Source organism: Dipodomys merriami, unplaced genomic scaffold (assembly GCF_024711535.1).
Source record: "Dipodomys merriami isolate MVZ:Mamm:240054 unplaced genomic scaffold, mDipMer1.0.p SCAF_17, whole genome shotgun sequence".
NCBI lineage: Eukaryota > Metazoa > Chordata > Mammalia > Rodentia > Heteromyidae > Dipodomys > Dipodomys merriami.
Window position 1 is genome coordinate 14,327,985 of NW_027203048.1, and position 21,055 is coordinate 14,349,039.

Consider the following 21,055-nt stretch of genomic DNA (forward strand, 5'->3'; position numbering starts at 1 on the left):
TCACTACAATAAAAGGTTGGGAAAATGCTAAGCACCCAAGCTTACAGTTTTATTTAGATTATTTTATGCTACTCGAACTCCAAATGGACTAAATATATGCCAAATATTTGTTTTTTTTTAATCTCATAGTAAAATTAGAAATAGAAGTAAATGCTTACCAGAGTTCTTGAACTCTGAAGCAGTAGAAGAAAACTGGAAGGAATTTTTATGACCACACTAAAAAAATATGTGACAAAATATTTGTATCAAATAGGAAAGGCTAAAGCTAACAATATCCTTATTATATAAAAAGCTAACATCTGCTACAGGGGTGAAATGGAGTGTGTAGAGAGAATTCAGGAACAGATTCAAGTAGGTTTGCGAGTGTAGTACACTATCATGATGGCATTTTACAGCTATGGTATAAAAATAGAATGGTCAATAAGTATAGATTGGTTGGCTGAACATTTAGGACCCAAAGTTTTAGTTCCATCTCACTCTTAAAACCAAACTAAGTCAGATGAGTAAAATATTTAAACTGGAATTTCTTGAGAAGCAGAACAATGGGGTAAGAAATGCAGTCTGGGTTGGACATCTTGGATGTGCTGTGTGGCCTTGAGCACGACTTCGTGCCTCAGTTTCCTAGAATGGGGAGAAGATGACTATCTGGCACCCAGGACTGTTGTGAAAAGGCTTGGGGCAGAGGGCAGTGCCGAGAGCTCTTTAAATGCAGCTCCTATCTGGTTCGAGTTGTCATTGAAAAAATAAAACTGATGAAAGTATTAAGAAAATATTGTGACCAGGAAGTGGCGCTGTAGCTCAAGTGGTAGAGCGCTTGCCTTGAGCTGAAGAGCTGAGGGACAACGCCCAGGCCCAGAGTTCAAGCCCCACGACAGACCAAAAAAAAAAAAAAAAGAAAGAAAATATGGTGACCATATTTGTGAGATTGGGGAAGGTTCATGTTTTATTATGACATAAAAGCAATACTTCATTAAACAAAAGATCAAGAGATTTGATATTTATACCTTTTTATACATGGGGAAGTGTGGGTGAAATGACGAATAAGGTACTGGTGTATGTGTGGGGGGGAGAAGGGGGAATCATCAACCTTAGAAGACACAGGCTGTGACAGTGACTGTTTATTAGTTCCTGCACTGAAGTCGAGAAGAAGTAAGAGCCACTGAGTGCCCTGGGAAGAATTTGCTTCAGTGTGTCACATGTTTTGGTCTTTCTATGTATGTGCTATGTATTGGTTTCTGAGGACTGCTCGCTATAACAAATTACCACAGACTTGGTGTCTGAGAGAGATTTTTACTAAGTTACATGCGATATTGATAAAAGACTAGAATCTCAGACCATGATTGGATAAACTGAAATTTCTCTTGGAAAATCACCTGAAATGCCAAGAAAAGAAATTTGTGTGTGTGAATATGTACCTATTCTTAGAAAAGGGTTCAAAATCATCATTTAGATTCACAAAGGGTGCACAGGCTCCAAGAGTAGTAGATTATGAGGCAACATTTTCAGACAAGAAGGCAGTGGGGCCTTTCCTTCTAATCACTCTAGAGTAAAATTTACCTGTATAATTTGTTACAAATGGAAAAATATCACTGCATGCATTTATCTGTTATCCTTGGTTTTGACAATTATTAAGTGTTTTCCAAGTCTGTATAAATAATTAGGCCCCAGAAGCAAGCAAATATCCCCCTTGCTGTCAGTTTCCAGCCCCTTTCCTGCTGATCTTCAAGGCAAGCAGGTTCCTCCCACTGGTGTGGGAGCCCATGCTTGTAGGCTTACAGCCTACAGTCCATGGAAAGTGCCCTCGGCAAGGTCTGAGTGGTGACTATGGCTCACTCAACCTGTCACCCTTCTTAAGCCTCACTGATCTCGATTTCCTCTTGAACACTGTCTTCGTGTGGCTTCTAGGACCTCCTACTCTTTTGGTGTGTGCTGGTACTCGAGCTTGAAATCAGGGCCGTGTGCTCTTGCTGGTGCTCTGCCACTTGAGCCACAGCTCCACTTCTGGCTTTTTGGTGGTTAATTGGAGATCAGAATCTCACAGACTTTCCTGTCCAGGCTGGCATCGAACTTCTGTCCTCTGATCTCAGCCTCCTGAGTAGCTACTATTACAGGTATGAGCCACCATGCCTGGCAGGATCTCATACTTACTGCCCCCACCAACTGCTGCTTCCAGTCTCCTTCAAACTTTACTTCATCTTTCTCCGTGAGACAGCCGAGCTGAGTCCTCACAGTTTTTCTTCCTCATATGTACAGTGCTACCCAAGGGATCTTGTTCATTCATATGGTTCTTACCTTCCTGAGGGCATACATGTATTGTGAGATGTAAACATTTTTTTTCTGAACCTGCCCCTTGAATTCTTTTTTTTTTTTTTTTTGGTCGGTTGTGGGGCTTGAACTCTGGGCTTGGGCCCTGTCCCTGCACTCTTCAGCTCAAGGTAAGCGCTCTACTGCTTGAGCCACAGCGCCACTTCTGGTTTTCTAGTGGTTTATTGGCGATAAGAGTCTCATGGACTTTCCTGCCTAGGCTGGCTTTGAACCACGGTCCTCAGATCTCAGCCTCCTAAGTAGCTAGGATGACGGGCTTGAGCCACCAGCGCCCGGTTTCTCTTGAATTCTTTTCCACACAGTCTGTTCAGTTCATGTTTTATGATGGGTGCTTTTTCTTCCAGATGTGTCTTTTCTCCCCTGTAGATGTGAACATCTCTTGGGACATTGGCAGTTGTACTATAATATGTACTTGCAGGGAGAGACCGAAGGCCAGTATCTAACTCAAGCTCTCCTGAGTTGGGTGCTCAGCTCTCAGTTACACCTTCCCTGTGAAAGGAAGCTTTCCTTCCCATGGCCAAACGCTCAGCACCAGCTCACCTAGGCACATGAGAGAAGAGGAGGAAGGGGTCCCTGGGGGTCAGCCAGGCCCCCGAGCCTCTGCTTCCTGCTCCCCACCCTAGCCAGGTGCTCTGCTCTGATGTGCTCACATAGTCCCTGATTTGCTCTTTTCACATTGGTGACAAGTGGCATAAAGAGTCACATGTCCTGTGTAAGCGTGGGCACCTAGCACCTTCCACCCTGTCGGTAGCCAGCCAGCTTCTGTCTCATTGGGGGTGCTCCTTCAATTTTTTTCTGTTTTGGGGGTTCGAGAGTGAGTTAATTCTGGGTCTCACCATGTAGCCCAGGCTGGGCCTGGCACTTGCTTTCTTCCTGCCTGATCCCCCATCACCTGGCAAACTTTCTCTTTCAAGCAGTATATGGGCTGGGCTGGGAATCAGAAGAAAGAGCTAGCAACATGTGTTAGTTTATATGAACAGTACAGCTTTTCACATTGGGAAAAATCAGTTCAGTATATATTAAGGAAAAAAATTAAATTTCTTAGAAAGGAAATATATTTAGTCCACAAACACTTGGAAATGTTTAAGGAAATGGAAAGGCTTAACTTCACTAATAATGAAAGAAACGTAGTTCAGAATAATAGCTGCACCTACCTTTTATGGAATAAAATTTCAAAGATTAAATAAAGAAGGGCTAGGACGTGGCACAGTGGTAGACCTGGCAAGCGTGATGCCCATGTTCAACCCCAGTACCACAAAAAGAAGACTGAAAGCAGTAATCTGTAATAAACTTACTTGTTAAGATAATAGCTGCAGTGCTGGGAACATGCAGTAAAGTGGTGCGTTTTTGTGTGCTCCTGATGCTCATTTGACTTACCCTCCTAGAAAGTTACTAGCACCTCCAGAGTCTTCAGATGTTTATTTTCTTCATTCCAGAATTATAGCCTAGGGAAGTCTTTAGTGTGAGAAAAATCTTTAGGTACAGAAATTAAATCGTTAAGCACACTGACTTACCCTTTATTCCACGATTACTAACAAACACAACTAACAGGAGCAGCATAGCCCACTCCAGAGGGATTATGAAGTAGGCTTTGGTCTCTGCACCAAGTTGAAGTAAGTGTGTGTGTGTGTGTGTGTGTGTGTGTGTGAGCGCGCACCAAGTTGAAGTAAGTGTGTGTGTGTGTGTGTGTGTGTGTGTGTGTGTGTGTGCGTGCGTGTGTGTGTGTGTGTGTGTGTGTGTGTGTGTTTGTGTGTGTGTGTTGGTCCTGGGCTTGAACTCAGGACCTGGATTCTGTCCCTGAGCTTCTTTACTCAATGCTATTTCTCAGCGCCACTTCTGGCTTTTTTGGTGGTTAATTGCAGATAAGAGCCTCACAGATTTCCCTCCCTTGGCTGGCTTCAAACTTCTATCCTCAGATCTCAACCTCCTGAATAGCTAGGATTACAGGCATGAGCACTCTGCCCAATAAAATATTTTGGCTCTTTAAGAAATATATTTAAAAAGTATATGAAAAATGCATATATGAAAATTTCTGTAACTGAAAAAGGTGGGAAGGGAAGACAAATAAGAGTAATAGAAGTAAATATGACTAAATTACATTAGAAACATGTATGAAAATGCTATAATGAAATACATTATTTAAAGCACAAAATTCAATGACTTGATATATTCACAGTTTTGTATTCATGAAATACATTATTTTATACAATTAATATATACTAATAAAGGGGAAAAGGCAAGATAAAATTAGTTGCATAGCAAAATTTATGCATAGCAAAAGATTAGAAAGAAATTCAGTCTAATGTTAATAGGCTTATACTTAGCCAATGTACCATTGGGAATTTTATTTTCTCTTTTTATTTTGTGTTATTTTTAATGTCTTGGAGAAGTTTTCAACTAAAAACTCACAAAACAAAAATATGTCTTTTTGGTTGAAACAATATTTAGCAAAAAACAATGAAATGTTGAAAGTCAATGGCATATATGTATGTGTATATGTATATATGTGCATGTATATAAAAGTATATATAATCATCAGATTTCCCATGCTCATGGTGTACTACATTATCTGGTGGTTCCATTTGTTCCAGATTTAGCTGTTCCTGTATACTTGATGTTCAATAGATGACACACATTTAATATTTTAGGTTTAAAATTCTTTGCCCTTATTATTTCATTTGAGCAATCCGTTCCTATTGTTCCTACCTTCCTAAGAATTATTCTTCCTCCATAATCTTAACTTTAAATATTCTACTCTACAATCACTGTGTGTAATATTAAAAAAATGGCTACTTTTGGCTAGTTGCTGATGGCTTAAATAATTATGATAATATACTCATACTAGAGGATTAAAGACTTTTACATGTTTTAAATAAAAAAAGAAGAATGCTGATTTATTTGTAAACTGCCCCAGGGGAATGGTACTCAATGATTCATTTAACCAAGGAAATTTTATTATAACGTTCTTGTTCCTTTTAAGCTATGAATGTCTAGTTAAGCAAAGTTAGGTATATTTTGTAATTTGTTGCTTTTTGTAGTTAGCCTGGATAGTCAGAATTGATTATGAAAATGATGCTTTAGCTAGTAAATTATAAAATTACTCTAATAGCTTTTAAAATAACTATGTTACCATTGAAACCACTTTATAAAATTGCATTTTAGCTTCATTAGTTTATATATTTGCATAAATTTATTTTTTCTGCAGTTCATAGAGTTTTTTAATTGCATAAACAAATTTTTGAATTAGTTTTATTGAAAAATAATGACAGTAGACGCCATCATTTTTGTTTCCTTTTTTCTGATCTTTGTATGTACTTGTTTTAGCTTTTCTCTGTTTTTGTTTTTATTTTATTAGAACAACATAGGTATGTGGTTTTATAAGCTGAACAGTAATGAAAAGTAATTACAAAATATAGTGATCTCCTCTCTACTCAAGAACCTTCTCTCCAGTGTAAAGAAATTGTTCTCTCTTGCTGGTTGTACACTTGCAAATTTATATTAATAGCTATGTACCATTTGTGTTTTTTTAAAGCCAGAATTAGGCATTGCCTGTTGGCTTATCATAATGATAACTTAGCACTCTTATGCCAGCACTTTTACTCCTTCTCTTTCTTATCTTCCTAATATATTTACATTAAAGATTTCTTTACAGGAATATTCTCTGTTCTCATTATGATAATCAAAGTCAGTATTATAGAATACTGTGGTTAGTGGGAGGTTTTTGTTTTGTGTGTGTGTGAGTGTGTGTGAGTGTGTGTGTGTGTGAGTGTGTGTGTGTGTGTGTGTGTGTGTGTGTGTGTGTGTGTGTGTGTGTGTGTGTGTGTGTGTGTGTGTGAAGAGTCTCACTTCGCAGCCCAGGCTGACCTCAAACTCCTTATTCTCCTGCCTCAGCCTGCAGAGGACTAGAATTCCAGGTGTGTGCTGTCATGCCCAGATTTATTTTTGTTTTTCCCTCTTTGTTTTTCATAATGTTAATAATTGCTTGTTTTTCATATGTAGTTCTCTGTCTTTGTAAACTCCTTGTTTGAAATTAAGATCTCTCCTGTCATCCTTGTACTGGCCGCAGTCCTAGATACAGTTAATAAGCCTTGTAATTGCCAGATGCAGCAGAATTTACTGGTCCTAATCTTTTTTAGATAGAATCTCCATGTGAATGTCTCCTTTCTTAGTCTCTATGACATCACTTTCCCCCACTTTTCTGGTTACTCCCTTTTAGCTTCCGGAGTAGATTATGTTCATTGCCCTCCTCTCAAATGTGTTCCCTAAGACTCCTCAGCCTTATTCGTACCCAACATGTCTCTGGGTGACATCTTCCATGCCCATGAATCACTTTTGTGGTCTTTTCTCCAATAAAGAACTCTTCTAAGTGCTAAAGCCAGCTTTTTTAAACTGGCCATCAAACATGCAGACAGAGTTTATCCTGCTCACCTCTACTTCTTGTAGTATCCATATGTGAATTGATAGACGCCGTCCTATACCTGTCCTTCTTTCTACTAGTGCCCGCTGTCCTTGGCTCTCCCAGCACAGACTCCTCTCCCTATAGTGCCCTTCATCTACTCCTTCAGCATACGTGCGCTCGCTCTACCACCACTGCTGCCAACAACAGCAACATCTTCTTCCCTCTCAAATGCCTGTGATTGTAGCCTTCCATTTTTAGTTGTAAGAAGACCACACGCTTTCTCTCCCCCCATTATTTCCCCAGGGAGACTGGAGTAAGGGGGTGGCATATTGGGCTGTAAGATCCAGAAAGCAGAGAAGTAGTTTCCTAATCTAGTGTATTACATTTGCTGGTGGCTTACACCCTTTCAGAGTGTGCTAATCCTCAAAATCCTTACAGAATGATCACTGGAAACAAGTAGCACACATCCCTACTGTTGCTTCTGCATGGTTACTTTTAGATTTAAAACCACAAATGTGCTTGTTGTAATAGGAATTTTGCTACTTTTAGTTGTAAAACCACAAATGAGCTTATTGTAATAAGAATTTTGCTACTTTTAAACATAAAATTATGCACATGGAATTGTAATGTGAATTTTCAGGCCGAGACAATTTACATTATTCAAATAAGGAAGAACAAGCAGAGATGAGTACGATGTATATTCAGGTCTGTGAGTCTGACCTTACCATTCCTCAAAGTGTTTGTTCTAGGAGAGACTCAGTTCTTCAACTATGTCTCAGGCATGAATCAGAATGGTCTTGTAGCTGAGATGTAGATCAATAATATACACAAGGCCCTGGATTCTATCCCTAGTAATTCTTTTCCCCTCTTCTCCCCCACACACATAAAAAAAGAATGTTCTAGAGGAGAAAGACCTAGATTGTTCCAGAGGAGGAAAGTGTCACCTTGGTTGCATTTCTCTTAACACTTGAAAGAGAATATTCTGCTCAGCCTTTCTTTCAGGGACAAGTGTTTACTTGGTGCTATGTGCAAGCACTATGATAGACACTGGTGATCCAGGATGTTGAAATATGTCTCCTGGGACCTTGCTATTCCAAGTTCTGTAGGCTATCAACATTAGCCTTCACCTGGAACTTGTTAGAAATGTAGAATCCCATTTCCCCAGGATGGGATCCAATACCTCTCTTCTGGAATTCTGCATTTCTGACAAGTTCCCTAGTTCACTGACAAAATGTCATCGAGTACTGTCCTCACCAAAGGAAAGGAAGATGAAGGGAGCACTTGTTCCACCTTCTCAGATCTGCTTTGAGGTGCACAGATGTGTCTTACCATAACAGTATAACCTGTTGATTTTATAATCTTTTGATTTAATCTAATCCATCCACCAACATTCAGAGCAGCTAGAGTAGAATATGAGAGCAAGCTAGCCAATCAGTTACTAAATGGAAAGCTGACCTGGGGATAGTCAGAAGGAAAAGAAAGACCTTGCACGAGCAGTTTGTCATTTAATAATTGGGAAGAGATGGAAGCTCTTTAAGCAGAGTTAGATGCTGTCACAGCAGTGCAGGTGGGAGCTCATGAAGACTAGGGAAGGTAGGACTATAAGGAATGAAGTTGAATCAGATGTAACAAAAGTGGGAGAAACGAGTGTTGAGATTGATGCTCTGAATACTGGCTCTGGGAACCATGAAGGTGGGTTTATCTAGAGACTGCAGGAGGGAGAGGGATGTGAGATCCCTGTTTCACTCTCGGATGAGTAAGTATGCTATATAGCCAGGGTCTGCCCAGTAGGTGTTTAGGTAACAGTCCCGTGCTGTAGGCAGAAACCTTGCTGAAGCTACAGAGAAACCACGAGAGTAGCCTGTGGTGGTGCAGTTGAAGTTACTAGTCTGGGCGGGGCGGGGCCTCAGAAAGGATGCGTCAAATGAAAAGAGAGGAGAGCTGGAGACAGGCTCAAGACAGGGCTTTCAGAGAGGTAGTCAGTGTACCGCGTTAGATGGTGACTCTGGTTGTCGTTTGTTTTGTTTTTAAAACTTGTACCAGTGATACCCAGACAGATTTCACAGGGTCATTCATGTCATTATCATTGATGATGAGCATGGACTGTTACTTGGTTTTCTATCTTACCAAATCTTTCTGTACATTTTTAAGGTCCTTAAAATTCTGGTCAGGGCAGTGGTTAATGGAATGACTGATCGAAGTGGAGATGTTGCTACTGGCCTCAAGGGAAAGCTGCAGGAGTTACTTGGCAGAGTAACTTCAAGGGTGACCAACGATGGAGAAATCTGGAGGCTGTACGCTCAAGCATATGGAAATGGACAGAGTGAAAAGCCTGAGGAGAATGAGAAGGTGAGGCCAGCTCCCAGACTCCTGCGCCATTGTCTGGGGCTCAGCTCACAGGCAGGCGATTCTCTTTTGTTTTGTTTTTTAATAAAAGGAGGAAGAGTTTACTACTGTGAAAGGTAGAATTCATAGGCTCAAATTCAACTTTCAATTTTGGTTCAGAGTCTTTTGAGTTGTGGGCAGGCTAGGACTCGTAACATTTGTCTTTTTACTTTTCGTGGGTTTCCCTGATTTAGTTGTTTCCTATCAAGGGTCTTGTCCTTACTGTATCTACAGCGACCAGCTGGCTCTTGTTTTTTTTTGCACCCCACTTCTGCAGGCCCATTGCTAAAGACCAAGGCAGTTGGTACAAGGACAGAAAGCGTTTACATCTGAGGCATTACTACCACAAGGAAAAGTTAAGGGCTTAGCTAAGGCAACTGAAGCAGAACTTTCAAAGTCTAAACATGTAATGCTTTACAGAGGTTGCCCTGCCCCTTTCTGGGAAGGGCAGTAGAAACACCAGCTCTATTCCAGTTGTACCATTCCCTTCTTATCTTTAGACCTAAAGGAGCTCCCAGAGTCTCCAAGGTTGGAATTCTGGTTTTGTGTTTCTCTTCAAAAAAATCCACAACAAATCAAATAGACTCCTTGCATGGGTTTGAAATTCGCCACGGTACAGCTAATCTATGGGATTCCCAGCCCTCCTCTCCTCCCTCAGCTCCCACAGCTGGTTTCTGCCATGGCCTTGTCAGCCCAGAGAACACACATCACACTGCACGCACACACGCACAATTCCTTCTTTCTTTTTGTTTCTCTTGAATTATGTACTCACTGCGCAAAAGGAACTAAGGCTTGATGATCTACAGCTTCTCCTCCAAGAATTCCTAAGTAATGTGGAAGAGTGTTTTAAACACACCTACTAGCAATTCCATAGTTTTCATCAGCTCATAATTTCTCCAATAACTCTCTCTTAAGATAGTGGCTACAAATGTTGAGGAAATCTGAATACTTCTTATAGATTTCCAAGCCTGGCCTTTCTATTTTCCTAGGTGTAGGAAAACATCTTGCAATTGCTATTACTAGATATGCATCTCTATCTCTTCTTTGATGAGACTCATAGAGACTGTGCTATATACCACAGGTGATGTTTTTCAAGTGGAATTAGTTTCCTATGATTTCCATGCAACAGAGTTTGAAATGTGAATTGTACTTACTATTCTGAATGTTCTTCTTCTTTTCTTAGGCATTCCAGTATCTCTCGAAGGCCTACAAGTGTGATACACAATCCAGTTGTTGGGAGAAAGATATTACATCATTTAAGGAAGTTGTTCAAAGAGCCTTAGGACTTGCACATGGTAATCTGATATCCATGGCATATTTTATTGCATTTGTTACTAATAGAGTGACAGTCAAAAAATAAAGCTGCACGACAATTTTAAGTTTCTCCATCATATTAAAATTGTTGCATTTAATTCAGAGAAGATTTTTATCCCAATTAGAACAATAATATAATTGGACCAATAAGAAGAAACTGGATAATGGCTTACATACTGTTTGAATAAGTGAGAGGAATTAGAAACCTTGTAGAGATATGAAATACAAGTGTAAAAACGTTTGTTTACACAGTCTGTGTTAGAGATACAGTGATAAGGAAATTCTGACTTTTCCTTAACTCATTCTTCCTTGTTCATGGGCTGAAGATACAGTCCTACATCTAATCCCCAGGACTGAAAAAAAAATTTAAAAATTTGTAAACTTTTGGAGTACATAGTATATCCAGAGAACTATGATGTATGTAAAAGAAATGTACAATGTAAGCCGGAAACCTGTGGCACATGCCTATAATTTTAGTATTCAGAAGGCTGAGATTTTAGGAACATGGTTCAGAGATAATCCAGGTACATAAATGCTAGAGACTCTTATCTCCAGTTCCAGCAAAAAGTTGGAAGTGGAGGTGTGGGCTCTAGCCTTGAGCAGAAAAAGCTAAGTGAGAGTTGCAGGCCTTGGGTTCAAGCTCCAATACAGGCGAAAGAAAGAAAGGGGTGGGGTGGGGTGGGGAAGAAATGGAAATTTGGAGGGACTAATTTGAAGGGAAAATATTTGCTTATTGAGTAAATACAGTCCAGGGAAAGACTGCTTTTAATTATTTGCCTTAATGAAAAAAATGCATGTGTGTTACTGTGAGAATACAGTTCTGTGAACCTATCCTGCAGTCCTCCTAACTTCTTCCTGGCACTGGTAGTGACAGCACATGGGAGTCACCAAAGAACAGTGAAAGAGAGTAGGTGACTGAGTCACTTACTTGACTTTCTGAGACTTACTTTAGTTGTAGGCAAAATGGGGATAACCACTACTCATGGTGTCAGGAGGAATAAATGAATCATTTCAACATTTTTAAAAATTTACTTTATTGTTTAAAGGTGATATACAGTGGGGTTAACTGTACATACATCAAATATTAAATATACTTCCTTTCACATAGTGTCATCTGTTGCCTCATTCTCTCCCATTCCCTCCCTCCCTTCTCCACTGATAAGTTGCATAATTCACTTTCATCCATGACTAGTGCAGCCAGTGTGCTCCACTGACTTAGCACAGTTTTATGCCATTTCTTCTAAAGTAGAGGATCCAAACCTTTTGATAAGGACTTCAAACTAAAAGGGAAAAGGTGAAGAAGGTGGATAAAGTTTAGCTTGCCTATAAAAAAAAGTCATAGAACATTTAGACGGTTTCAAAATGGATTTGATAGTTAATAATTCTATTGTAAGATTTTTTATTTCTTTGACCTAAAGGTTCTAAGTGTCCAATTTTCTGGACCACCTAGTGTTAGCAGATAAGGTAGGAGTGCCGACCTCTGTGTGGCTGACATTCTACGTGGAAAGCTGGAGGGAATGGCTGGTACTGTAGAAGGATATTTGTGGGATGGCTGGGATCTCTGGGACTTTGGCCGGCCTTAGGGAGAGGGGCCTCCGAGGGGGATCCGTCCTTTGTGGATATGCTTAGAAAAATCCCCACTTAGGTATGTTATGTACATAATTAGGAGGGTGGATTTATGTTGGAGAATTCATCTTATCTCCGTTAGCTTGCCCACTCTAAACATTTCTGTGAGCCTCTGGCTCTGTACAGTCAAAGCCAAGATGTTTTCTGTGCTCAAGTGCTGGGATTTAACTTGCCAACTATAAATAAGCAGGGTAGAGAAATAATTCCAGGAAAAATCTTGCCTTTACATCTTAGTTTTAAACTGTTGTTGGCACTGTGTTTGCTTGTTTGTTTCAGGGCCGTACTTTACTAAAAATAAGTGTCTGTTCTTTGAAGGTCTCCTTGGACTGTAACTGATGAACGTGTTGGTGCTTCTGCATTTTAAGCATACTTGGATGGATGTTTAGCTTTACTTGCTAACCTTGTCTTTATTGCATTTAGACAGCAGCAGTCAAATAATAAACTGAATTTGTTATTCTGTTCTCCTTTCTGTCCTTCTCCTTCACACTGTTCCTCCACTCCTCAATTCTGAAAAGGAAATAGAACATTCTAAAGTCCTTGTTCCTGGCAGAGTTGCTGATATAACAGTCCTTGTGCAGCTCAGCAAGCTCCAGAAGCCATTGCAGTCTCCACACAGAATTTAAGACTGGTCTGTAACTGTGGTTGCTGTGTGCTTTATTCCCATTGTCTGCAGGATGAGGGTGTTTTCTGAGAAAGAGTGGGCAAGAGTTCCTTTGTTCTCTGCCATCCTGGAACTCTTAAAGTAATAGTTATGTCTTCTAACTGCTGTTTGCAGGGAGGAAGCACTGCTGTCTTGGATTTTCTATTAATTTGAAACAGCAGGACCCCTCTCCTTCTCCCTCTCCCTTTTCACCTCTCTCCCTCTCCCCCCCTCCTTCTCTCTCTGTCTCTGTCTCGCTCCCTCTCCTTTCTCTTCTCTCTCTGTCTCTGTCTGTCTGGTCTGTCTGTCGCTCTATCTCTTTCTTTCTTTCTCTCTCTTCCTCTTCCTCTCATCCCTCCCCTCTCTCTTTTGGGGCTTGAACTCAAGACCTGGATGCAATCTCCCTGAGCTTTTGTTTGGTCATGGATAGCACTCTACCACTTGAGCCACACTTCTGGCCCCTTTTTTTTTTTTTTTTTCTCTTTTTGGAAGTTAATTGGAGGTAAGAGTCTTAGGGACTTTGCAGCCAGGCTGGCTTTGAACCACAATCCTCAGATTGCAGTATCTTGAGGAGCTAGAATTAATTATAGGCGTGAGCACCTGGGCCCAGCTTATTGCTGTTTTTATGGTTTTTGTTTTTGAACTCTGGGCCTGGGGGCTGTCCCCATGCTCTTCAGCTCAAGGCGAGCACTCTACCGTTTGAGCCACAGTGCCACTTCCAGTTTTCTAGTGGTTTGTTGGAGATAAGAGTCTCACAAACTTTTATGCCCAGGCTGGCTTGGAACTGTGATCCTTAGATCTCAGCCTCCCTGTGTAGCTAGGATTACAGGCTTGAGCCACGGGCACCTGGCTTTATGGCTATTTTTAATAATGCCTTTTGGAAATGGGATTGAGGAAGGGAACTAACAGAGTATATGTTTGTTTTTCTTGCTCTATTCTTGTTTTTCTCAGAATGAAAATAAAGGGTTAAAGAAAGTGGCTGTTACTGATAGCTTCTAGGTATTAGGCAGCTGTGGTAGTTATAGCTTCCCTCTGAGGTAGGAACAGACATGGTGCTCCTCACCCTCTGACAGTGGGGCTACTGGTGCCTGTTAACCCGTATCCTCCCAGTCACCCGCTGAAAACTGCCCAAGTCTGTTGTTCAAAATAGGAACGTCAAGCTGGGTGCCATGGCTCATGCCTGTAGTACTAGCTACTCAGGAGGCTGAGATCTGAGGATCGTAGTTCAAGGCCAGCCCAGGCAGGAAAGTCTATGAGACTCCTATCTCTAATTAAGCACCAAAAAACTGGAAGTGGCACTGTGGCTCAAGTGGTAGAGCACTCACCTTGAGCTGAAGAACTCAGGGACAGCGCTCAGGCCCAGAGTTCAAGCTCCATGACTGATAATAGAAAAAAAAAAGAACATCAAACCTAGTTTACTGCTGCTCATGGAAGATATTATTATAAATAACAACAACCGTATTTTACCTGGCACCAGCAGCCTCTATCAATTGATTAGAATTAGCAATAAAGAAAGGAGTCTATTTTCCATCTGTGGTATATGATCTAGGATATGAAGTCGGCTCTAATCCTTGCCCTCTTTAGTAAGTTTAAAGTAGGATCTGATTATTGGTCTATTTGAATTTAGAGAGCATAATTTCAGGGAATAAAAACAAGAAGAGATTAGTGGAACAATATCAAGCATATGTTTGTACAAAACTCTTTGTTCTTATGAAGCCAGACAGGAGCGCACCGCTTCCTAATTGCAAAATTTTAAGGAAGTAAGCTCCTTGGATGGCTGGAGGCAAAGAGGTCTGGGGTTCTCCCCACCTGCCACCAGGACCCCCCCTCCAACCCTCCCACTCTCCTGCTGATGCCAAGTGTGGCTCAGGGGATCGCTGGTGTCAGTTTTTCCTGAGTGTGCTGTAATCATGGAGAATGAAGATGCACCAGGCTTTGAGCTCTGCAGATCTGGATGCGACCTCCTCGGGCTGGGGTACAGTGGGGAACCCCATCTGGGACGCAGTGCTGTGAAGCACCACACAGCCGTGTTGCACTGTGCTCATCCTGTGTGGTGCCTTGTTTTCAGTAACAGTGTTTGTCTCCTTACTAAATTTCATTAGTGGGGTGTGTGTGTGTGTGTGCATGCGTGCGTGCGTGCATGTGTGTGTGTGTGTTGGATCTCTTGCTGGTGATCTGTAAGTCATCACAACTCGTTTCCCTTACATTCTCCTCAGCACTAAACCTCTCTCCATCAAGAATGATAAAAGTGAGACTTGGGGTATAGCCCCATGGACCAGGTCTTTCCTGCCATGACAAGACCCTGGGCTCAATCCCCAACGTCACACACCAAAGAAAGAAGCAGAAATAGGGAAGAAAGAGTTCTTGATGGATGTTTTCCCCCCTGTTTATCTTGCAGTGGCTATAAAATGCAGTGAAAACAAATCAAGCCCCCAGGAAAGTGTGCAGATGCTGTCTTCAGTCCGACTCCACTTGCGCGGCTTGTTATCCAAAGCAAAGGTGAGATGAGTGAGAATTGATTAGGCACGCTGTGATTGTGGTGTGCTGCATAGAAGAGGGTCACTGGCCTCTGCATTCGGCCTTCTAACGAACCTTCCTTTACATCATGGAGAATTTTAGGCCCCTGTCAGAATTTAGCCACCAGCTAGCTGCCAGGTGGCTGGTTGTATCTAGGAGGAAATTACTGGTGCCATGGCTACACTGCCCAAAAGGGAAGTAACTTACGACTCTTTGAAAATAAGGTTTATATTCCAGCCTTTAATTTTGTCTATAAGCAATGCTTGGCCATTCTGTAGCACTTCCCCACAGTGTGACATATATTATATGCCTTGACCTTCACATTTTAGTGCCTAGCAGAAAAGTATAGCCAGCACCACAGACCTCCAGTTTCCTGACTCTGATTGCTTGGTTTTGATTTACAGTAGGATGTTTCCTTGGGGGGGGGGGGCTGGGGAGCCTTCTGTGTAAGGCAAATAATTGGTTTAGATATTGTCACTATATAGATTTGACCCAAAAAACTGTTAAGGTAGATGACTGACTCCTATGTGACAACTTAAATATAGCATTAGTCCACGGAACAACACGGCACCAATGGGCTGGGGATGCCTAAGAATCCCCCAGAGCTTTTGTTTTGTTTTGTAGTACCTGGGAATGAATTTACGTCCTTACATTTGCTAGACAAACACTCTCCCACTGGAGCCATGCCTCCAGTCCTTTTTCAGGTAGAATATTGAACTAATGTTGCTTGGTTCTGGCCTCATATCATTATCATCTTACTTCTATTTCCCATGTAGCTGGGACTATAGGTATGCACCCTCCTCCTACCTTGTTTTTGAGACAGACTCTGTGTTTTGCCCTGGCTGGCCTCAAACCTCAGCCCTCAGTAGCTTGGATGATAGACATGTGCCGTGATCATACGATCCAGGCAATGTTTTTGAAAACTAGATTTTTGGGTAGTGTCTGTGATAAAGGTTCCAGTCTGCAGTGGAGGCTGAAAAATAAGTTTTCTACGTGATTCTAATGTACAAGTGGGTTTTCATTCTACTGCTAGAAGAAAACATGAAAGGAATCTTCCTTCGCGTACAATTTAGTACTTCTAGAATCTCTTGGGTTGCAAGGTGATGTTGATTTATTCTAGAAAGTAAGTCCATGGCACTTGGATGCCACTTCTTAGATACTTTTTTACTTCAAAACTTTCCAGAATGAGAACTAATATTGCTTGATCTTTTCAGATTAGGGCTTGGTTTTTATCTCTGTAGATAATCTGTGAACATCTCATGCTTTTGTGCTGAAATGCATTTCCTCTCAGCTTGACCACACAACCTCAAAAACCTGCAAGAGGACTCGGGGCACAGCTCACATGGTACAGTGCCTGCCTTGCAAGTGTGGGTAAGGCTTTGAGTGCAGTCCCCAATATTACCAAAAAAAAGGAACCCCAAGAACATTCTCAAAGTCAAGGAAGCAATTATTCTGTAACTCTCTTCCCTAAATTAGATGGTAAGTTCCCTACTTCTGATGAGATCACAGCCCATGCTTCATTGTGTATTTGTGTCCTCATCTCCCTGCAAGCTTCTTGCTCTAAATTACTACTTTTACGTAAACTTTTACCTGCTTGACTTAAATGGTGCTGCATACTCTCCCATATTGTGGAAGAGTCCCAAATATTGAAAATGAGGATGTATAACAGTGAGAACATAAATTTTGTTATCATTAGTTTCCAACTGGATCATCCCCCAAAATGGGAAGGATTGCCTCCTAACTCCTCTTTAAAGCACCTTTTTGCTTACAATATTTGGAAATCTTTGGTTTTGTACATCATATGCCTTTTCTCTTTTTAAAATTGGATTTGCTACTCTGAATTGCATTTTTAAAAAGTCCTATTTTAAAAAACAAAGCCAGGAGAGGTGGCACGTGCCTGTAAATCTTAGCATGTGAGAGGCTGAGGCAGGTGGTTTGCAATTTTCAGACCAGCCTAGGCTGTATACTGGAACCTGTCTCAAAATACAAATAAAAACAAAGTGAAAATGAAATAGCTGGATTAAATAACCTGCGGCAGGTCTTTGTAGAAATAAACTGCTAGGACTCCTAGGATATAAATAAGAAATACCTTCTATATACATGCACACCTAACTTGCAAAGTGCTAGTAAATTTTACATAGACTCTACAAATCATTCAGTCCACTCTCACAAGACAGAGCAACTCCTAGGCCTTTAGCACCTTGTCACTGTATAGAGCTTCTGGGTGGAGGCCCACACAGATTTTACCTCATACCTAGCTGATTGCTAATTCTTTTTTTTTTTTTTTATTGTTAATTCTTTTAAGCTCCAGTTTCTCTCTGCTTTTCCTTACCTCATTAAAAAGTGGTTTAGGTTATAGTGGTTTGTACATACTATAATTCTTTAAAAAAAAAAAAGTGCTGTATGAAGCTGGGCACCAGTGGCTCATACCTATAATCCTGCCTACTGAGGCCGAGAAGGGAAGAATTGTAGTTTGAGGCCAGCTTATAACAAGGCTGATGAGACGCATAGCTTCTCAACCATGGCTGTATGCAGTGGCAAGAATATACCAACCTGAGCTAAATGGAAGACAGATCGGGGGGATTTGGACTTTAGGCCAGCCCAGGCAGAAGAGTCAATGGAACTTCACCTCAGTAGAAAAAGCTGAGTATGACGGTGCACACCTGTCATCCCCTCTATAACAGGGAGCCTAAAATACACAGATCATAGTACGTGGGCCAGAAGTAAGACCCTATCTAAAACAACAACAACAGTCACAACAGAGAAGAGCACCTGCCTAGCAATCAAGAGGCCCTGAGTTCAAACCCTAGTATTGTCTGCTTCCACCCCCTAACAGAGTGCTGAGTCCAAGTTATTTTCTCTGCTAATTACATTGTAGTAGCTCTTACATCCATTCCATTACTTTATAGATGGTTTAGTCAAGTCTGATGAATATGATTTATTCATAATAAGGCAAATAAGGTATGTTTCTGGTTAAAACATATATATGTACACTCACATAACCCACATACATATATACGTGTGCATGCACGTGTGCACGTAAACACAGTGAAACACAGGCAGTTCCCTTCTCTTCCACCTCCCCATCCAACACAAAACATGGCCACACAATGTTGACGCTGATTTTTTAAAGAAAAATACCTCTTTTTATTTATTTTTATTTTTATATGTTTTTATTGTAAAAATACTGTACAGAGGGGTTACAGTTACATGAGTAAGGTAATGAGTACATTTCCTATCCAGCATTGTTACCCCCTCCTTTGTTTTTCCCCTACCATCCCTCCCCTCTCCATCTCCCCAACTCTCCCTCCCTCCCCCAAGTTGTAAAGTTCGTTTTCAACATAGTGTTTTGTACATCTCATTGTTAGAATGGGTCAATCTGTGTCCTTATTTCAGCGTTTTGTTATTTCCCCTCCCCTCCCCAAATTAGAAAAATGTGTATACAAGATGCAGGGCACTGACATCAAATACAATGACAACAGGGCTTATACCGTGGGGGAAGAAAAAACAAGAGAATGAAGCTGATTTTGTGGGTCCCTCCTTCGGCTCTTAGAGAGGCATTCCAAAGTGTCCAGCTCTGGAAGTATGGAATTACACTGTAATAAAGCTCCCAAGGTAATTCCTTTTCTAGAAGAGCACACATTTATTTTTATTCTATTTTTCTGGATTCATTTGCTTTGATAATATTTTGATAATCTTTGTGGTCTCTGGGGTCTATGTGAAAATTATTATTATTTTTTTTTTGCCAGTCCTGGGGCTTGAACTCAAGGTCTAGGCATTGTCCCTGAGCTTGTTTTGCTCAAGGCTAGCACTCTACCACTTTAGCCACAGCATCCCTTACAGCTTTTTCTGTTTATGTGGTACTAAGGAATCGAACCCAGGGCTTCTTGCCTGCTACACAAGAACTCTACCACTAAGCCACATTCCAGCCCTGAAAATTAATTTTTAAGTAGCACAAGGACATGATTTTTATGAATTTGAATATAAACTACATTTGTTTTGCTCCCATAGGCAGTAAGTAGATCTTCAGTTGGATTGATAATGTTGGTCATCCCAAGCCATTGCATAACACGGAAATGAATAACCAATATTTAAGGCAGCTGCTTTGAAGACAGAGCTCTTGAATTTCTAAGTTGACACATGTTGTTTTGATTCATTATTTATTATAACTATTACATGTCTAAAAAAGATGCTGCCATTCTATGTGTTGTTATGCAAAGGATTTTAATTCTGCGCTGTATTGTATGTGGAAGAAGTTTTCATTGTCTTGACAGTCATGCTTTGTTTTGTGTGCTGCAGCAAAACTTTACAGATGTGGCAAGTGGAGAGATCTCCGGGGAGTTAGTGGATGATATAGCAGCTGTGGACACCTTGGTACTAAAGCTCCAAGACCTGAGCAATCAGTTTCGGAATCAGTATTGACCATGCCGGAGAAGGTTCTGGAAAAGGGGCTTTAAACTCCTCTAGTATCTCTCATGCCTGTATATCGAAACACAAAATACTTGTTCTTAAAACAAATTTGTGTTATGCCTAACATTCTTGTTTTTGTGATGTTCCTGTTTGTATTGTCTAAAATACATTAAATAAAAATGTCCCTAGTTTTTATTTTGCCCAGGTATGGTTATATTCCATATTTATGGTATTTTTTAGTTATTTCAGCCCAAAGAGTAAAGTTCTTTCTCTCTCAGCCTAACATGAATTGTGTCATTCTTCGGAAAAACAGTCTAAACAGGAAAAAAACAACAGCCACATACTACAAGTTTGTAAAATCATAGATTGGCTGCCCTATCATCCAAGAGTGATAAAAGAGGGAAATTGGCAATGGAAACATTTGTACTTCTCTAGATTTTGTGTTTGTGTCAGGAAGATACTGGCTTGGCTAAATTGGAAGCATGAGCATGGTTTAACTTCTAACTCAAGAAAACACAAGAAAAGAAGTGACATAACCCAGACTAGAAGCCATCCATTAGCCACTAGTAACCTGGCGGTCACCTCCTAAGGATACGTCCTGCCAGCTCTAAAGATGTTGTTTAGTAAGGTTTATTAGGGATGAAGACAGCTATAAAGGGTGCCATATTACAAAAATGCCAAAGTAAAATGCTTTCTTAGTAATGTCTATGGAAACAAATACTGAAGGCTGCAGCTGAGCTTAATAATCTTCGTATAAAAGTTGTAGTGAGGAAATTCTTAGGTTTCTGGCTTGAGTTGCTGAATTTGGGGCCTAATGCATAAATCACTTGATTCCCCCTCCTCCTTCTTTGTTAGATGTGAATAATTCCTATTCTTTGCGTTGTGACTTTAAACTGTCTTTGGAAATTTAACATTTCATAATCCATAAAGTACTCTGAACATTTAAAAAGCCTTTAAAATTTCCCTTCATTAATGAATTTTGCTTGTGAATGTTTATCAAAGCTAAAGACTCTTTTCCTAACCACCGGCTTATCTTTCCTGTCAATCAGGAAAGAAGCCTGTTAATCAGGCTTAGAAGAACACACAGCTCAAAGTTTCTCTTAGAGAAGAGACCATCCTTGTGAGAAAGCCCAGTCAACTGAGGTAGTAGCAGCTAACACTTAGAGTCCATCTAAGTCTTTCATGGAAACCACTGAGGAATATGTGGCCACTGGATGCTGGATTGGTGAATGGCTGAATGAGTCAGTACAGCAAGGATTTAAGATTACCTTCTTATCATACTGAGCTGTGAACCCCAGTAGAAAATAGTTAGAAAGGAAATAGTAAAAAGGAAAAGATTTTAGGAATCAAGTGTAAGGCTCTGGTTCTCGATCTTTTAGGGTGCTAGAGAGAAAGGCAGCCATAATTGGAAAGGTCGAAAACCATGTAACCAAAGTGTA

General features: G+C 40.7%; 1 protein-coding gene across 2 annotated transcripts in view; it reads left to right on the plus strand.

Moving 5' to 3' along the window:
• Ttc27 (tetratricopeptide repeat domain 27) overlaps nucleotides 1-19,899 on the plus strand; it is a 134,179-nt gene extending 114,280 nt beyond the window's left edge. For both annotated transcript variants that reach the window (XM_070025340.1, XM_070025341.1), the window contains 4 exons: nucleotides 8,876-9,073; nucleotides 10,293-10,404; nucleotides 15,088-15,188; nucleotides 19,506-19,899. In XM_070025340.1, the coding sequence (XP_069881441.1) occupies nucleotides 8,876-9,073; nucleotides 10,293-10,404; nucleotides 15,088-15,188; nucleotides 19,506-19,628 (534 nt within the window). In that variant the 3' untranslated portion in view covers nucleotides 19,629-19,899. The remainder of the gene's footprint in view (nucleotides 1-8,875; nucleotides 9,074-10,292; nucleotides 10,405-15,087; nucleotides 15,189-19,505) is intronic.
• Nucleotides 19,900-21,055: the final 1,156 nt, after the last annotated feature.